This window comes from Mobula birostris, chromosome 15, assembly GCF_030028105.1.
Source record: "Mobula birostris isolate sMobBir1 chromosome 15, sMobBir1.hap1, whole genome shotgun sequence".
In the NCBI taxonomy this organism is placed as follows: Eukaryota; Metazoa; Chordata; class Chondrichthyes; order Myliobatiformes; family Myliobatidae; genus Mobula; species Mobula birostris.
The window spans coordinates 46051738-46071064 of record NC_092384.1 but is presented as its reverse complement, the minus strand read 5'-3'; the positions used below and the strand labels follow the sequence as shown (position 1 = coordinate 46071064).

At 39.6% G+C, this 19327-nt stretch overlaps 1 protein-coding gene across 1 annotated transcript in view; it reads right to left on the bottom strand.

The window, feature by feature from the left end:
• tdrd12 (tudor domain containing 12) overlaps positions 1-19327 on the bottom strand; it is a 197954-nt gene that overhangs the window by 110270 nt on the left and 68357 nt on the right. The window contains exons 12-16 of the mRNA XM_072279710.1: positions 14856-14919; positions 13687-13800; positions 6740-6922; positions 3956-4112; positions 1179-1306 (exon numbers count right to left, since the gene is read on the bottom strand). Of these exons, the coding sequence (XP_072135811.1) occupies positions 1179-1306; positions 3956-4112; positions 6740-6922; positions 13687-13800; positions 14856-14919 (646 nt within the window). The remainder of the gene's footprint in view (positions 1-1178; positions 1307-3955; positions 4113-6739; positions 6923-13686; positions 13801-14855; positions 14920-19327) is intronic.

Here is a 19327-nt window from a genome sequence, read left to right as displayed (position 1 = left end):
TCATATCGTCTGCAAACTTTGCAACAAAGCCATCAATTCTATCATCCAAATCAAAATATAACGTAAAAAAGAATCAGTCTCAATACAGACCCCTGTGGAGCACCACTAGTCACTGGCAGCCAGCCAGAAAAAGTTCGCTTTATTCTTACTCTTGGCCTCCTGTCAATCAGCCACTGCTTTATCCATGCTAGAATCTTTCTTGTAATACCATGTGCTTGTAGCCTGTTAAGCAGCCTCAAGTATGGCACCTTGTCAAGGACATTCTGTAAATCCAAGTACATAACATCAACTCATTCTTATTTGTCTATCCTGCTTGTTATTTCTTCAAAGAATTCCAACAGATTTGTCAGACAAGATTTTCCCTTGAGGAAACCATGCTGACTGCAGCTTATTTTATTATGTGTCCCCAAGTACCCTATGACCTCATCCTTAATTACCAACCCCGACATCTTCGCAACCACTGAGCTCTATTGTGGATGAAAATGGAAAGGCGGCAGGGGAAGGGGAATCATGGTTGGGAAAAGGGAAATGGAAATGGCGGGGAGCAGGAAGCACCACAGAGACATTTTGTAATGACCAATAAACCAATTGTTTGGAATTAAATGACCTTGCCTGGTGTCTCAGGTCTGGGAGTGCCTGCACCCGTTCCACCCCTGCCTGGTGTCTCAGGTCTGGGAGTGTCCGCACCCGTTCCACTCCTGCCCCCCTGCACTACTTCTTTGCCACCTGTCCCACACTCTTCTCACTGTGCTCCACCTTCACCATTCCCAATATCCTTTGCTCCCGCCAGATTTACAAACTCGTTCTCCACTCCACATTGACAAGTAGAGTACTGTGGTAAAGTCTTAGGATATATATCTATCTCTCTCTCCAAGACTTTTACACTGTGCTGGATGCCAAAGGTCCAGAGACGGGAGTTTCTTCAAAAATCCCAAAACACTGATCTATTGTCTCTATATGTGAAATCTTGTTAAAAATGAAATTGCATGGAAAACACATTAATCTCTTCATAAAAATGCCACTTAGTATACTTCCTATTGCACAAAAGGTAAAAAAAATCTATCCTTCAGCAACATACTTCTTCAACTTTAAAATTAAGAAAAATTAAGAAAACTATGCAGCAAATAATCATATTCAAAATATGACTGCCCCTTCCATTTAATTGTGACACTACTCACTTCATCTATTGCTTCATTGAATAGCACATCAACTCCATCCAAAATCAAATGGCTGAGTCTGGTGAAAAATAGGCAGTGCTGTTTGAGGATCCGTACAAGACTGTATGGAGTAGTAACAACTACATTACCTGCAATTAAATTTTTTATGTTGAAGATGAAAATTAGATAATAACTACTGTATTTCAGAATAAATTCTGCTGAAATGAATTATGATCACTAAATCATTGTGGTAAGGATGAATTTGATAGCTACTGATTTAAAACTATACAATTCAAAACTAATTTTAGTAAATTTTAAAAACTTCAATGCAACAATTTCTGTAAATTAAATACTAGGTTTTAATGTTCCTTTGTTGATACCAAATGATTTATCAGAATAATACTTCCATGAAGAATTGTCTTTTGTAAAAATAAAAACACTAACCTGAAGGCCACTGACCAGTTTGATGCAGAGATTAGTGCTGTAACCTCCACTGCTTGTCAAAGATACTTAGATTTTGATAATACCAACACAAAGTTTGGGTCCATATCGATATTGCGAGCAATTTTCAGCTCCCTGTCTAAGGAAAGATATGCTGGCCACGGACTGAGTCCAGAAGAGGTTTATATGATTGATCCCAGAAATGAAAGGCTTAACTTAAGAAGAGTTTGATGTCTCTGGACCTGTACTCAATGGAAATCAGAAGGATTGGTGGTTGGGGTGGGGGTGGGGGTTCTCTTTGAAACCAAATACTGGTTGGTCTGGATAGAATGGACATGGAGGAGATGATTCCATTATTAGGAAAGTCAAGACCAGAAGATACAGTCTCAGAATAAAGGGACACCCCTTTAAAACTGAGAAGAGGAGTAATTTCTTCAGAGAGAAGCTGGTGAATCTGTGGAATTTGTTACCACAGAGGGCCGTGGAGGTCAAGTTATTGGGTACATTTTGGAAGAAGATGATGGATTCTCGAATGGTTAGGGGATTAAAGTTTACAGAAAGAAGGTGGCAGAATGGGGTTGAGAGAAAAAAAAAATCAGTTGTGATTGAATGGCAAACTAGACTGCATTGCCAGTGACAGTCCTTTGAGTTAGATGAATGAAGTTGGGATTATTATCTTGAAACAAAAAAGACTAAGGAGAGATCTGATAAAGGTGCACATGATCATATGGGTTCAGATAAGATAAATAGATCAAAGTTGTCCCCATGAAAAAATGGTTTAAGGACAAGAAGGTATAGATATATAATTTTGGAGAAAACAAAGAGATTGTGAAGGATCATTTATAAATTCAATAGCAGAATGAGGACCTGAAATTGATAAGAATACTAACACAGAATAGGAGTAATTTTAAAAGGAATTGGAATTGGACCATCTTTGCTAGACCTCTGCAATTGTTTGAGAAAGAAGTGACAGGGTTGCTCTAAGAGTTGCCACCTACTAGGTTGGCCAAATAGCCTCGTTCTATTCTACAATTATATGAGTTTATAAACCTACCCAAAATTATGTCAAGGGACTTCTACACAGAACTCAACAGCTAAATTAATTTTCAACCTTAATCATTTGAAAAATGATACTTATTATTTGCTAAAAGGATATTTTATTGACACCATTTCCACTGAAACCATGACTTTTATGTGCCAACACTCACTCTCCTCACCAAAACATTAATTCTTTAGATAGTCTCAGAGATGTCTGAACTGCTTTGCCCATGGAGGTCACCATGGGTGCTCTCACATTAAACCTGTCTCTTGCTACAGCTGTTCTCGTCCATATTTCACAGTAGTCTGCTTTCTGCTGCAATGGGGAGATCACGGAAATTTTACACTCAAGAATAAAAGACCACATCCATTTCATCTTCAACTCAGGAACAGGCTGAATGGCTGTGGGAACTTAGCAGGATTTCTTCAAGTGCAAACATTCTGTGGAATTCTTTGCCACAGGCTGCTGTGGAGACCAAGTCTTTATGTATACTTAAAGCAGTTTGATAGATTCTTGATTGGTCAGGGTATGAAGGAATATGGGGATACAGCAGAAGATTAGGGCTGAAGGGAAAATTGAACCAACCATGATGAAATAGCATAGCAGATTCGATGGGCAAAATGGCTTAATTCTGTTCCTATATCTTATGGTCCTATACACTGCATTACATTATTTCAGTCCTTTTTCCTTCATGTCACCCAGTTACTCAAAAGTTCTTCTAATTAACTCAGTAGCATTTCTTCCAATCTAGTGAACTACATTTGTGGTTCAGTGTGGTCTTCCTTTACACTGGAAAAACCATACACTAAATGGAAAATCAGTCTGTGGAACACATGTGATTTGAGCCTCAGATTGGCTCATTATTTACTCTGACCTTTCTGTCAGTGGCCTCCTGTGAACTGCCAGACATATTCCATTTGGTCTATACAACTGCTTCTCCCACCTCCCTCCACCCATCTTCTCTCCTGAAAATTATCTTGCTTTTTACACTCTTTCCATATTCTGGATCCAAAAAAATTAACCATTTCCCCCAGATGCTGACTGATCTGCTGAATGTCTCCAGTCATATTTTGTTTTAATTCATATTTCCAGCATCTGCAGATTTTTTGGTTTTCTTTTATAATTAGAAAGATTAGCCAAAGCACACGTGAAAATATAATCGTTTCAGTCAAGTTTTTGCTTCATATGAATTGATGCCACTCTATGAGACTACTTGTACGTAAATATGAACTGAGCAGAGTTCATTAAAATCCACATGCTATTTTTTTTCACACTAATAGCAAACAATTCTGCTAGAAATTACAAATGATATACTTACATCCTTTGGCAAGTTTGATTTTCTTACTCTCTTCTGGATCTTGTCCAACCAAAAGCAATGACAGATTAAGTGGTCGTGAAAACTGCGTCAAATCAATTAATTCCTGGCATACAAAATGGGCTTTCTGTTGTCCAGGGCACACAATTATTGCTACTGGCTATTGTTCAAATGAAAACAAATACAGGCTAATCATTAATATTACATGCATAAATTAGATATTCAAAAACAAAGTAAAACAACTGATGACTACTTCAATCTAGATATTAAAATCTAATTATTTGTCTGTCATGGACAGGAATTATAATTAATCAATAAAACCAATACCTTATTGAACTGCCCTCGAAAATCAATAATTTCCTGGACATCTCCAAAATGTGTCCACTGTCGAGGTTCATTTCCCTCTTTTCTCTTCCTGAATGTTTGACCTTTCACTTATCTGCACTTTCAAATATCTGGAGTAGTTTACTGGTGAGATTGCTAGTCACACTTGCAATAAATACAACAGAAGCTTAACCCATTAGGCACCAACTTCAAATATTAACCTTAGTAACCTACTGCAAAAGGTTGAGTGGAAAGGGATGATCATGTACCATTAGAAGAGTAAACCTAGTCTTACCATGGATACTTTAACATACCATTATTAGAGACCTGCAATAATTTGGATAGAGATGGCTGCATATATGAGGCAAAAATAATAACTACTGTGTCCAATAGTGGTTATAACATTTTAACCTGTGCATGTAAATGATTATTTTTTTAATTAATGATTACTCACTAGTCCTATGGAAGCAGCAAGCATTTGGTGAGCCTCAAGAGTCATATACTCAATCATCAAGCTCTTGAACCAAAGAGATAACCTCACTCGCTCCATCCTTGAAGTACTCCCACTTTCAAGAACACTTCATCTGATGTTCTCAATACTTATTGTTTATTTATCATTCTTTCTTTCTTTTTTATTTGCACAGTTTGTTGTCTTCTGCACTCTGAACACCAAAGTTGAGCAGTCCTTCACCGATACTGTTATGGTTATTATTCAATAGATGTATTGAGTATGCCTACAAAAATTAATCTCAGGGTTGTATATGGTGACATATGTACTTGACAATAAATTTACTTTGAACTTTGAAATATTTGTGGATATTAACGGCTATATTTTATTTTGCGAAAAATAAAGGAAAAAATTATTTATGCAAAAGTGCTCTCTGCAAATATTGACTGTTAATAAGAACTAAAGGAGGTTACAGAAGGGTCTATGAGAACTTGGGAAGTGAAGTCCACTAATCAGAATTGTAGGATCTATATGAACATAAAAATGCATTTGATTACATTTGCTACTATGCGGAAAATCTCCACTGAAGAATAACCAGTCTTGGACATTTTATTAAAGTCATAAAATAAAGGTCCTTGTACAAAGTTGAGGATATGATCATTTTAACCAAGTCAGGTCCAGAACAAGTATTTCAGAAGAACTAAACTGAACAATTTTACACAATGAAATCCACAAAATTAAAAATTTACCATTGTAATGAAATATTGACACCAGAGTTTTGTAGGACATTTTAAGTACTAGCTGCATTTCACCAATTTGTATATTAAGGGGAAAACAAGATAAGACCCAGTTAATTGAAACAGCTGTGCAGAAATTTCTTTGAGCAGAGTACATTAAATTTCTGGATTTTACAACCACATTGGGTTGTGATAGTAGATGATCACATGTACTTAAGGTGAAGGCAGATACATTTTTTAAAGTATGGGGAATTGAGGGTTTTGGGGAACTGGCACAGTAGATGACTTTAAACCAGAGAAGCTTAAACTGATCAGGTTGAAAGGCGGGACGGACTTGAGGGGCTAGGTGGTGTACATGCTACTTTCTTGTGTTAACTCACTTAAGGGAACCTATTCTATTTTACATAATAAATTAAGGGAAATAATTAAGGGCAGTAACTGATTCATAATTCTCATGCTAAAAGTAACAAATCTTCAATTAAAATGAATTTAAATGTGCTTCTTTAACAATTCCAAAAGCAAAATAATGAAAAGAATGCTTCATAATATAAATTGGCTGTGAAAACCAGTCGCATTTTGGCCTCCTACTATGTTCTCACAAAGCTCACACAGCTTCAATGAATAACTTCTCAAATTCTGACACATTACAGCCCTCAGGGTGCCAAACTGAATTCAGAAATTTCAGAGAATTAGCCTGAAATCCTAATTTCAGCCTTTTACTCTTCATCCCAACATTCAACTTCCACAACTCCACGCCCCTCCCCCAACACCTGATTCTGGTAATTACACACAAATGCCCTCTCAGAAACATTCATCCCAGACACACTCTTTCCAATTCATTATCCTTTACTATCCTCTTTCAGCTGGCTCCGCCAGTACTATGCACTTCATTTCCCATAAACTTCCTCTGCAATTTAAAAACCTTTTTAAAAAAAACTCCACTGATTCTTATTTTTGGTGAAAGGACAATAAACTGAAATATTAATTCTGTTTCTCTCAACATAGTTGCTGCTTAACCTGAGTATTTCAGAATTTTCTGTATTTATTCCTGAAAGTTAAGCAATTGTTGGTAAGCAGAAAAATATACTTGAGAGAGGATGGACAAAAGCAAAGAGAGCAATCTTTATTAATCCTGCTAAATACCACAAGCTATAACTCCTAAGAAGTTTGTATTTTAGCTATGGTGCAACAAATAGTTGACATTTCAGTGCAACATTTACACACCAAAGTTTGTGCTTCCATTATAATATCCAAAAAAAAATCTACTTCAGTCCTTACCAAATTTCGCTTGGGTTGGAAACTGTACACGGATGGCAACTGTAGAAGTGTCAACAATGGAGGGAGGTACAAAAGAGGATTATCTCCTTTCTGTGATACTGCAACTAAATCACAACCACGGCCTATGGCTGGCCAGCAGTAAGCTTGGACGATATCAAGATCAATCTTTTTCTTGCTCAGTTCCTTCAGATAAAACAAGCCAGGTGATATATAAAAGAACTGCATCCCATGAATTAAGGTGTTAAGAAAACAATAAATCTGTGTATCATCTGTGAATTTTAAACAATGTACTTGCAGTATGATCATTTTCCAAGCAATGTAAGGCTAACAACAGGTTAATACCGGCAAGGAAATATATTTTTCATAAATATAAAAGCAAATATCGTAACACTGAGAAAGACCATTATTTTTATTTAAAAAGGTACATTCTTCTATTGGAGTTTCATAACAAGTACCTTTGCTCTGTCTACCGCAAAAGGCAGGTTCTCCCAGTGGCTACCCATTTCAACCTCAGTCCACTGCAATCTGCCTCCAGTTGCAACAAGTCTACAGCAGACACCATATCCCTGGTCCTGCACTTGCCTCTGAAACATCTGGACAGTAAAGACACCTACATCGGATACTGTTTACTGACCAGAATCATAAGACAAAGGAGCAGAAGTTGGCCATTCGGCCCATCGAGTCTGTTCTGCCAGTTTATCATGAGCTGATCCATTCTCCCATTTAGTCCCACTCTCCCGCCTTCTTTCCATAACCTTTGATGCCCTGGCTACTCAGATACCTATCAACCTCTGCCTTAAATACACCCAATGACTTGCCCTCCACTGCCGCCTGTGGCAAGATTCCACAGATTCACCACCCTCTGGCTAAAAAAATTTCTTCGCACCTCTGTTCTGAATGGACGCCCTGCAATTCTTAAATTATGCCCTCTCATACTAGACTCCCCCATCATGGGAAACAACTTTGCCACATCCACTTTGTCCATGCCTTTCAACATTCAGAATGTTTCTATGAAGTCTCCCCTCATTCTTCTAAACTCCAAGGAATACAGTCCAAGAGTGGACAAACATTCCTCATATGTTAACCCTCTCATTCTAGTGAATCTTCTCTGTACCGTCTCCAACGTCAGCACATCCTTTCTTAAATAAGGAGACCAAAACTGCCCACAGTACTCCAAGTGAGGTCTCACCAGTGCGTTATAGAGCCTCAACATCACAGCCCTGCTCCTATATTCTATTCCTCTAGAAATGAATGCCAACATTGCATTCGCCTTCTTCACCACCGACTCAACCTGGAGGTTAACCTCAAGGGTATCCTGTACGAGGACTCCCAAGTCCTGTTGCATCTCAGAACTTTGAATTCTCTCCCTATTTAAATAATAGTCTTCCCATTTATTTCTTCTGCCAAAGTGCATAACCATACACTTTCTAACATTGTATTTCATTTGCCACTTCTTTGCCCATTCTTCCAATCTATCCAAGTCTCTCTGCAGACTCTGTTTCCTCAGCACTACCAGCCCCTCCACCTATCTTTGTACCGTCAGCAAACTTAGCCACAAAGCCATCTATTCCATAATCCAAATCGTTGATGTACAATGTAAAAAGAAGTGGCCCCAACATGGACCCCTGTGGGACACCACTGGTAACCGGCAGCCAACCAGAATAGGATCCCTTTATTCCCACTCTCTGCCTCCTGCCAATCAGCCAACGCTCTATCCACGTATGTAACTTTCCCGTAACTCCATGGGCTCTTATCTTGTTAAGTAGCCTCATGTGTGGCACCTTGTCAAAGGCCTTCTAAAATCCAAATATACAACATCCACTACATCTCCCTGGTCTAGCCTACTTGTAATTTCCTCAAAAAATTGTAAATCCTTCAGAACACGAGGGTGCATTCCATCTGGTCCAGGAGATTTATCTACCTTTAGACTATTCAGCTTCCTGAGTACTTCCTCTGTCGTAATTGTGACTGCGCACACTTCTCTTCCCTGCCACCCTTGAGTGTCCAGTATACTGCTGATGTCTTCCTCAGAAAAGACTGATGCAAAATACTCGTTCAGTTCCTCTGCCATCTCCTTATTTCCCATTACAATTTCACCAGCATCATTTTCTATCAGTCCTATATCTACTATCACCTGTCTTTTACTCTTTATATACTTGAAAAAGCTTTTAGTATCCTCTTTGATATTATTTGCCAGCTTCCTTTCATAGTTAATCTTTTCCCTCTTAATGACTTTCTTAGTTTCCTTTTGTAAGCTTTTAAAAACTTCCCAATCCTCTGTCTTCCCACTAATTTTTGCTTCCTTGTATGATCTCTCCTTTGCTTTAACTTTGGCTTTGACTTCTCTAGTCAGCTACAGTTGCATCCTTTTTCCATTCGAAAATTTCTTCTTTTTTGGAAAGAAGAAATTGTAAAAATCCTGCCTTTAATACTTTCATTCCAAGCAATTTCATCACCAAACTCCAGACCCTGTGAGCTAATGTATCCCTCTGCAACTGGATCCTTGACTTTCTGACCAATAGACTCTAATCAGTAAGGAAAGGCAGCAACACCTCCACCATGATAATTCTAAACACTGATGCTCCACTAGATTGTGTCCACAGCCCCCTACTCTACTCCTTGTACACTCTTGACTGTGTGGCTAAATTCTGCTGCAACTCCATTTACAAATTTACAGATGATACCACTGTAGTGGGATGCATCTTAAATAATAATGAGCTCAATTAAAGGAAGAAGATAAAGAGCTAATGACATGTCATGACAATAACCTTTCCTCAATATTATCCAAACAAAAGAGCTGCTCATTGACTTCAGAATGGCAGAGGAGAGGGTTCGGTGCACATGTTGCTGTTTACAACAATAGGGTTGAGGTTGAGAGCTTCAAGATCCTAGTTACAAACATCACCAATAACCTGCCCTTATCCAATTATGTTGATGTCATGGCCAAGAAAGGTCATTAATGTCTCTAGCTCCTTGGGAGACTAAAGAAATTTGGCATGTCCCCAACAACTCTAATCAATTTCTATCGATTCACCATAGAAAGCATAGTCTGGATGCAAAATGACTTGGTATGCCAACTGTTCTGCACATGATCACAAGAAACTGCGGAGAGTTGTAGACACAGCTCATCACATCACAGAAACCAGCCTCTGCTCTATGTACTCCATCTGTATTTCTCACTGTTTCAGTAAAGCAACCAACATAATCACAGACACCATTCACCCCAGACATTCTCTCTTCTTCCCTCTCTCATCAGGCAGAAGATACTTCTCACCTGCCAATTACTTCCCACTGGGGCCCCTCTTCCTTCCCTTCTCCTATTGTCCACTCTCTTCTCCTATCAGATTCTTTCTTCTCCAGCCCTTGACTTTTCTCACCCAGCTGGCTTCTAACTAGCCTCTTTGCCCTCCCTCCTCCTTTTAACTTCAAGCATCTTCCCCCTTCCTTCTCTGTCCTAAAGAAAGGTCTCAGCCCAAAACGTTGACTGCTCACCTTTTCCATAAATGCTGCCTGACCTGTTGAGTTTCTCCAGCATTTTGTGTGTGTTGCTTTAGAGTTCCAGCATCTGCAGACTATCTTGTGCTTAAGAAGATACCAAAGCCAGAAAACATGTACCACCATTTTCAAGAACAGCTGCTATCCCTGTTATTAGACTCTCAAACCAACCTCTTTTATGGTAAGATGCCCTCGTCCTCACAATGTACCTCATTATGATCTCGCACTTTATTGTATAATTGCATTACATTTTTTTTAGTAGTTTTTACATGTTAATCTGCACTGATATTATTTTAACCTTTTTCTAGCTCAATGCACATTGAAATTATTTGATTTTTATAAACCATATGCAAGAAGAGCTTTTTCACAGCATCTTAGTACATGTGACAGTAATAAATTAATACCATTTAAAGATATAATACTGAATTAAAATTTAGTCTAAACACTGCCAAAGTTGCATTTCTCAAAATAAATATATTTATAGGTAGTAGCATGAAACTTGCTAAACTGCAAATAAATTCTAACCGTGGCCCCTGGCTGAACACCACTAAGCTAGCATGACATGTCAACCAGTAATTTTATAGCACAATTCCTTCAGGTAAAACAAGGCAGGTAATATATAAGGAAACTACAGTCCATGAACTAATGTGCTTCATAATTCTACATTACATCTGTGAAGTTTATATAATGTATTGCTGCGTGATTTTTATCCAAATGTCACTGCACTCTATAAGAAGAGAGGAAGGTAGAAGGAAGTTATAGGCCAGTTAGCCTGACTTTAGTGGTTGGGATGATGTTGGAGTCCATTATTAAGGATGACGTTTCAAGGTACTTGGAGGCACGATAAAACAGGCCGAAGTCAGCATGGTTTGATTAAAGGGAAATCTTGCCTGACAAATCTTATGGAATTCTTTGAGGAAATAACAAACGGGATAAACAAAGGAGAGTCAGTTGATGTTGTTTACTTAGATTCTCAGAAGGCCTTTGACAAGGTGATGCACATAAGGCTGCTTAACAAAAGCCCATGGTATTACAAGAAGTGTATTAGCATGGATAGAACCTTGGCTGATTGGCAGGAGGCAGAGAATGGGAATAAAAGAGGCTTTATCTGGTTGGTTGGCTGCAAGTGACTAATAGTGTTCCACTGGGATCTGCATTAGGACTGCTTCTTTTCAAGTTACATGTCAATTATTTGAATAATGGAAACAACAGGAATTCTGCAGATGCTGGAAATTCAAGCAACACACATCAAAGTTGCTGGTGAACGCAGCAGGCCAGGCAGCATCTCTAGGAAGAGGTACAGTCAACGTTTCAGGCCGAGACCCTTCATCAGGACTAACTGAAGGAAGAGTTAGTAAGAGACTTGAAAGTGGGAGGGGGAGGGGGAGATCCAAAATGATAGAAGACAGGAGGGGGAGGGATGGAGCCAAGAGCTGGACAGGTGATTGGCAAAGGGGATACGAGAGGATCATGGGACAGGAGGTCCGGGAAGAAAGACAGTGGGGGGGGAACCCAGAGGATGGGCAAGGGGTATAGTCAGAGGGACAGAGGGAGAAAAAGGAGAGTGAGAGAAAGAATGTGTGTATAAAAATAAATAACAGATGGGGTACGAGGGGGAGGTGGGGCATTAGTGGAAGTTAGAGAAGTCAATGTTCATGCCATCAGGTTGGAGGCTACCCATAATAATGGAATTGATGGCTTTGTGCCACACTTTGTGAACAATACAAAGAAAGGTGAAGGGGCAGTTAGTGTTGAGGAAGCAGGGAGTCTACAGAAGGAGTTAGACAGATGGGCAAAGCCATGGCAGGTGGAATGTTGTGTAGGGAAGTGTATGGTCATGCACTTTGGTAGAAGGAATAAAGGCGTAGAGTATTTTCTAAACGGAGAGAAATTCCAAAACCGAGGTGCAAAGGGACTTGGAAGTTCTTATGTAGGATTCCCTAAAGATTAACTTGCAGGTTGAGTTGGTGATAAGGAAGGCAAATGGAGTGCAAGCATTCATTTCAATTTGAGGACTAGAACATAAGAACAAGTATGTAATGCTGAGGCTTTATAAGACACTGTTCAGACTGCAATTGGAATATTACGAGCAGTATTGGATCCTTATCACAAAAAAATGTGCAGGCGTTGGAGAGAGTCCGGAGGAGTTTCACGAGAATGATTCTGAAATTAAATGGTTAACAGATGAGGAGGTCTGGGCCTGTATTCACTGGAGTTTAGAGGAATGAGAGGGATCACATTGAAATCTATTGAATATTGAAAGGCCTAGATAAAGTGGATGTGGAGAGGATGTTTTCTACAGTGAGTGCATCTAAGACCAGAGAGCGCAGCCTCAGATTAGAGGGATGTCCACTTAAAACAGAGATGAGAAGGAATTTCATGAGCTATAGGGTAGTGGGTCTGTGGAATTCATTGCCATAAACAGCCGTAGAGGCCATGTCATTGGGTGTATTTAAAGTGGAGGTTGATAAGTTCTTGATTAGTCAAAGTGTCAAAGGTTATGAGGAGAAGGCAGGAGAATGGGGTTGAGTGGGACAATAAATCGGCCATGATGGAGTGGCAGAGCAGGCTCAAAAAGCTGAATGGCCTAATTCTGCTCCTACGTCTAAAGGCTGATTTATACTTCTGCGAAGTAGCCTACGCCGTTGTGAGCATTTATACTTGTGCATTGGTGTGTCTGCGTCGCTCTGCAATTGACCACCAAAATGCTAGTTGGCGGTGGGGTTTCTATGCCACTGTGTTGAGTTTCCTCATATTGAAACTCAACACGAAGAAACTCAAACTTCAAACAATGGCAACTGAAACTGAAGGAGGGCGAATTTTCTGTGCTTGTCTGGCCACTGAGAGACATGGACAAGGAAATGCATTTCAAATATTTTCAGATGTCGGTAGGTAGATTTGACGATTTGGCTCATCGTCTCCAACCATTTATTTCGCATCAGTGTACACACAGTATACTCAGGGACTGGCAATCACCATTCGAGTTTTAGCTTCAGGTGGAAGTCAACAGACTGTAGCAACTAGCTACAAACTGGCGTCAAGCACAAGGTCCTCCATAATTTCAGAGGTCTGTTACGGAAAGCATTGCAGCCAGAGTTCCTTCCCTGCCCTTCAGTCCCCCAATGGGAAGCTATTGCAGCGTAGGAGGAAATGCAATGCTAACAAGCGGACCAATCACAGTTGTCGCCGTCTGCGTCACTGCAACGCGTAGTTACATTTTTGGGGAGGTGCACGTCAGGCTAAAGCATAGGGTACGCAGCTACGCCATACCTACGGCGTAGACCTAAACTAATAGAAATAAACAAGAATGTTGGAGACAACCAAAGAACTTGCTGTGTATGTTATATTCTTTGTTAAAAGGTTACAGCTGAACTTTGTGTCAATTTCAGTTTCACTGAGCTATAAACGTGTTTAAAAAAAAGTTTGAATTATGTTCTATGAAAGAAAATTACCTTTTTTAAATCCAGAGAAATTGGTGCCATTTCCATTCTAGTACATGGGATCAGTTTGATAACAGAATGCACCAGGAGTCCATTGCTTTGGTCAAAAGCATTTGCCAAGGTTGGCTGGAAAACAGAATACAGGATTTGGTATGACCAAGGTTTTACTTAGACTTAACTACTAAAACTTTAAAAAGAAAATCAATGCCCAACACAAAAAACATGTTCGTCCTATACAAAAAGTAATTGTTAATCAAAAAAGAGCAACCAATTTTCTTTAGAAAACTGATCCATGGTATTTACTAAGTGCTCTTAACTTAACAAATGTTTCCAAGATGCTTCACACAAGTGTTGTCCAGTAAATTTAATCCAACTACACTATGATGAGGGCACAGACCTGGCAAATTTTATTGTGTCTTAAATGAGGAAAGACAGGAGGGAAGTATTTTCAGACAGTAATTTTACAGCCCAAGGTATTGGCAGCCGAGGGCACTGATGACCTTGGTTGTAATCATTACTGGAGAAGGAAGACTAATTTTTCAAGGTGTCCCATGTACGCAGGAAATACACTTTATACACACTAGACTCCATAAACAGTGATGGCCAGATAATACATTTCAGTCATAGTGAATAATGAGAAAATACTGAACAGAGACATAGGAAAACTCCTGCCCTTCAATGCAATAAATCCTACCGAGATTTATTACATCAAACTGTAAGAACAGACATGACCTCGCTTTAATGTTGTATTATACAAGTCAATCCAGTGTAAACAAAAAATTGTTAACTCATTGTAACTATGTCACAAACAGAAGCTAGCCATAGGAATCAGGCCTCAAAACAGAAACATCTATAATATGTTTAAACAGTTTATTCCCTGAAAGAAATGTTGCTATGACTCAGTCTTCAGATTTCACAAAAGATATATGCAGAATCTTAAAGTAATAGGTGAGAAGGGTGAGGCAAGAGGATAAAGAAAAAAATCCTCCTTCAAACAACATACAAACATGATTTCAATATTCAATTATGAATATTCAACTTACCAGGTTATAACCATTATTCCTTGAACAATGACATCACATTAGTACTCAATTACATGATACATGCTTACCAAATATCTCAATAAATTTAATAAAATAAAATTGAAGTGAACATGGATAATTTTCACTTCAATAGGTTACCTGTTGTGGATGAAGTACAGCTTCCGTGTTCAATGGATCTGGGTTCAGAAACTGCAAAAGTCTGTGTAAAACAATTGTATACATGCTGATAATGGGAAGAATAGATATGAAAACAACGCAGCGTAATCACACCAGGCCAGGCAGCACCTTTAGAGAGTAAAGGTTAATGATTCCATCCCTTCGATTTTAGTTATTTTATTAGAATATACAGAAAATAGAGAATTTACAATAACCATACATTAAATTTTAATGCATTTATGCAACTAAATGAACATATTTAGTATTTTTCACACCGTTTTATAAAATCTCTTTGCATTTAATTTCTTTTAATCAAAAATAATAGATGCATAAATAGAAAATATAACCAATGTACTTGTAATATTTTAACATGTTGTTTTAAATGAAACAGTAGCAAATAATGACAGGACCCATCTCCCTAACTCCAACCCAAATCTCAAATCAATTCACTTCCTTGTTTCCTCTTGTCTAAGAAAATACAAGAGTGTAATGATTACTCAAATATCTTAGTCCATCCTGTGGCATGACTATCCACTTGGAGATACATTTTTGATTTCATCAGGAGAGGGGGAAAATAAATAAGGAGATTGGGTGGGGTAAGTACAGGTAAATGTCACTCCATTCTTTAAGAAAAGGGGAAGGCAGCAGAAAGGATATTACAGACCAGTTAGCTTGACCTCAGTAGCTGGGAAGATGTTGGAGTCAATTGTTAAGGATGAGGTTACGGAGTACTTGGTGATACAAGACAAGATAGGACAAAGTCAGCATGGTTTCCTTAAGAGAAAATCTTGTCTGACAAAATTGTTGAAATTCTTTGAGGAGACTACAGGTTGGAGAGATAAAAGGGATACAGAGGATCTTGTATATTTGGACTTTTAGAAGGTCTTTGATAAATTTGCAGCCAGCAGGTTGAGTATCAGTGCAGTAGGGATGCAGAATCAAAAAAGGGTAGCAAATACAGGACTCAAAGTGTTATATCTTAATGCACGGAGTATAAGAAGTAAGGTGGATGATCTTGTTGCACTATTACAGATTATCAGGTATGATGTTGTGGCATCACTGAATCATGGCTGAAGGATGGTTGTAGTTGGGAGCTAAATGTTCAAGGTTACATGTTGTATTGGAGGGACAGGAAGGTAGGTGGTGGGGGGTGGTGGCATGGCTCTGCTGGTAAAGATGTGACATAAGATTGGAAGATCTTGAACCCTTGTGGGTTGAGTTAAGAAACTGCGAGGATAAAAGGATCCTGATGGCAGTTACATACAGACCTCCCAACAGTAGCTGGGATGTGGACCACAGATTACAACAGGAAATAGAAAAGGCATGTCAAAAGGGCAATGTTATGATAGTCATGGGGGATTCCAACATGCAGGTCGATTGGAAAAATCAGGTTGGAAATGGACCTCGGGAGAGTGAGTTTGCTGAATGCCTACAAGATGGCTTTTTAGAGCAGTTTGTCATTGAACCTACTAAGGGGATCAGCTATACCGGATTGGGTGTTATGTAATGAACCAGAGGTGATTAGGGAGCTTAAGGTAAAAGAACTCTTAAAAGGCAGTGATCACAGTATGATTTGAGTTCAACTTGAAATTTGATAGGGAGGAAATAAAGCCTGATGTAGCAGTATTTCAGTGGAGTAAAGGAACTTAGTGGTATGAGAGAGGAGTTGGCCAAAGTAAGTTGGAAGGAGATGCTGGCAGGGATGACAGCAGAGCAGTAATAGCTTGAGGTCTGGGAAAACGCAGGATAGATGTATTCCAAAAACAAAGTAGTATTCAAATGGCAAAATAGTACCACAGTGGCTGACAAGGGAAATCAATGCTAATGTAAAAGCAAAACAGGGCATAAAACAAAGCAAAAATTAGTGGGAAGAGAAAGGATTGAGAAGCTTTTAAAACCCTAAAGAAAGCAACTGAAAGAATCATTAGGAGGGAATATCAAAGTGGATAGATAAAGCTTTTACAAGTATGTAGAAAACTAAGAGAGAGAAGAGAGTGGATATGAGACCACTAGAAAACGAGGCCAGAGAAATAATAACGTGCCAAAGAGATGGCAGATGAACTAAATGAGTATTTTGTATTAGTCTTCACTATGGAAGACACTAGCAGTGTGCCAAATGTTGAAGGGTGTGAGGGAAGAGGAGTGAGTGCAGTCACTATCACAAGGGAGAAAGTGCTCAAAATGTTGAAAGACCGAAGAGTACATAAGTCACTCAGACCAGATGAACTGCACCCTCGGGTTCTGAAAGAGGTAGCAGTGGAAATTGTGGAGACATGAGCAATGATGTTACAAAAATAATTGGACTCTGGCTAGGTGCCAGAGGACTAGAAAACAGCAAATATCACTACACTCTTTAAGAAAGGGGGAAGACAGCAGTAAGGAAATTATAGACCAAGTAACTTGCTCAGTAGTTGCGAAGATGTTGGAGTCAATTAAGGATGAGGTTATGGAGTACTTGGTGACACAGGACAAGATAGTGCAAAGTCAGCATGGTTTCCTTAAGGGAAAATCTTGCCTGACAAACCTGTTGGAACTCTTTGAAGAGACTACAAGTTGGAGAGAGAAAATGGATGCAGTGGATGTTGTATATTTGGACTTTCAGAAGGTCTTTGACAAGGTGCCACACGAGTCTGCTCACCAAGTTAAGAGCCCATGGCATTACAGGAAAGTTGCTGGCATGGTTAGAGCATTGGATGATTGGCAGCAAGTGGGAATAAAATAATCCTTTTCTGGTTGGCTGCCAGTGACTAGTGGTGTTCTGCAGGCTTGGCGCTGGGGCCGCTTCTTTTTATGCTGTATATCAATGATTTAGGCAATGGAATAGATGGCTTTGTTACCAAGTTTGCAGATGATATGAAGATTGGTGGAGGGGCAGGTAGTGCTGAGGAAACAGGTAGGCTGCAGAAGGTCTTAGATTAAGAGAATGGGCAAGAGAGTAGCAAATGAAATACAATGTTTGAAAATGCATAGTCATGCACTTTGTAGCAGTAATAAATGTGCAGACAATTTTCTAAATGGGGAGAAAATCCAAAAACCTGAGTTGCAAAGGGACTTGGTGCTCCTTGTACAGAACACCCTAAAGGTTAACTTGCAGGTAGAGTCGTTGGTGAGGAAGGCAAATGCAATGTTAGCATTCATTTCAAGAAATCTAGAACATAAGAGCAGGGATTTGATGCTGTGGCTTTATAAAGCAGTAGTGATGTCTCACCTTGAGTACTGTGATCAGTTTTGGGCTCATCTAAGTAAAGATGTGCTGGCATTGCAGAGGGTTCAGTTGAGGTTCACAAGGATGATTCCGGGAATGAAAGGGTTATCATGCGAGGAACATTTGACGGCTCTGGGTGTGAGCTAGCTGGAACTTAGAAGGATGAGTGGGGCATTGAAACCTTACGAATGTTGTAAGACCTAGACAAAGTACATGTGAAAAGGATGTTTCCCACGGTGGTGGAGTCTAGGACTAGAGGGCACAGCCTCAAGATAGAGGGGCGTCCATTTAAAATAGAGATGCAGAGAAATTTCTTTAGCCAGGTGGTGAACTTGAGGAATTTATTACCACAGGCAGCTGTGAAGGCCAGGTCATTGGGTGTATTTAAGGCAGAGCTTGACAGGTTCTTGATTGGACAGGGCATCAAACATTACGGGAGAAGGCCAGGGAATGGGGCTGAGGGGAAAAAAGGATCAGCTAAGATTGAATGGCAGATGTCACGAACCCCATGACAGGTTGAAAAGGACCAGCAGAAATGGAACACACCTGGAGTCCGGTTTACTATAAATTAAGACTATATTTATTACTACTACGAATTAGTATCATTAAACAGAATCATACAATACAGGTTATAAACTGTTCTATACATATATATATATATGTCCTTAAATGTGTGTGTGGATACAAAAAAAATAATAGTCCGGGAGGTAGATATCAGTCTTACGGTTTCAGGTAAGTTTAAGCAGTTCAGTTTACTTTGTGTTGCATTGAGTTGAATTGAATTGATGGGGCGGGGGGGAGAGAGGGGGGGGAGGGGGGGAGGGGGGGGGAAGAGAGATGATTGAGTTGATGTTCAAGTTGGCAGCTTTAGTTGTTCTTGCTTCTGAAGTCTTCAGAGTCACTTCATGTGATCCCCACACAGACACAGATGGCCAGAGCCCGTTCTAGGGAACGGTCTACTAACCCATGGCACAGGTTCACCACCAGCAGACCCCCACAGGCAAGCTCTTACCAGCACTGGTAATCACGGGTCAAAATTAATCGGTCTGTGGCCTCCACCCTCGTGGTGGTCTTAAACTTCACCAGTGGTTTCTCGGGTAGCTTCGCAGTTCGCTCGTGTCGTGTCTCCTCTGCCGTTATCAAACCAAAAGATCCGCTTTTTATAATCCATCCAAAATTCCAGGCATCCGTTAGCTCAACCGCTCTGAGTTGTTACCATGGTGACTTCCCAGCTCGTGCCGTACTGTCT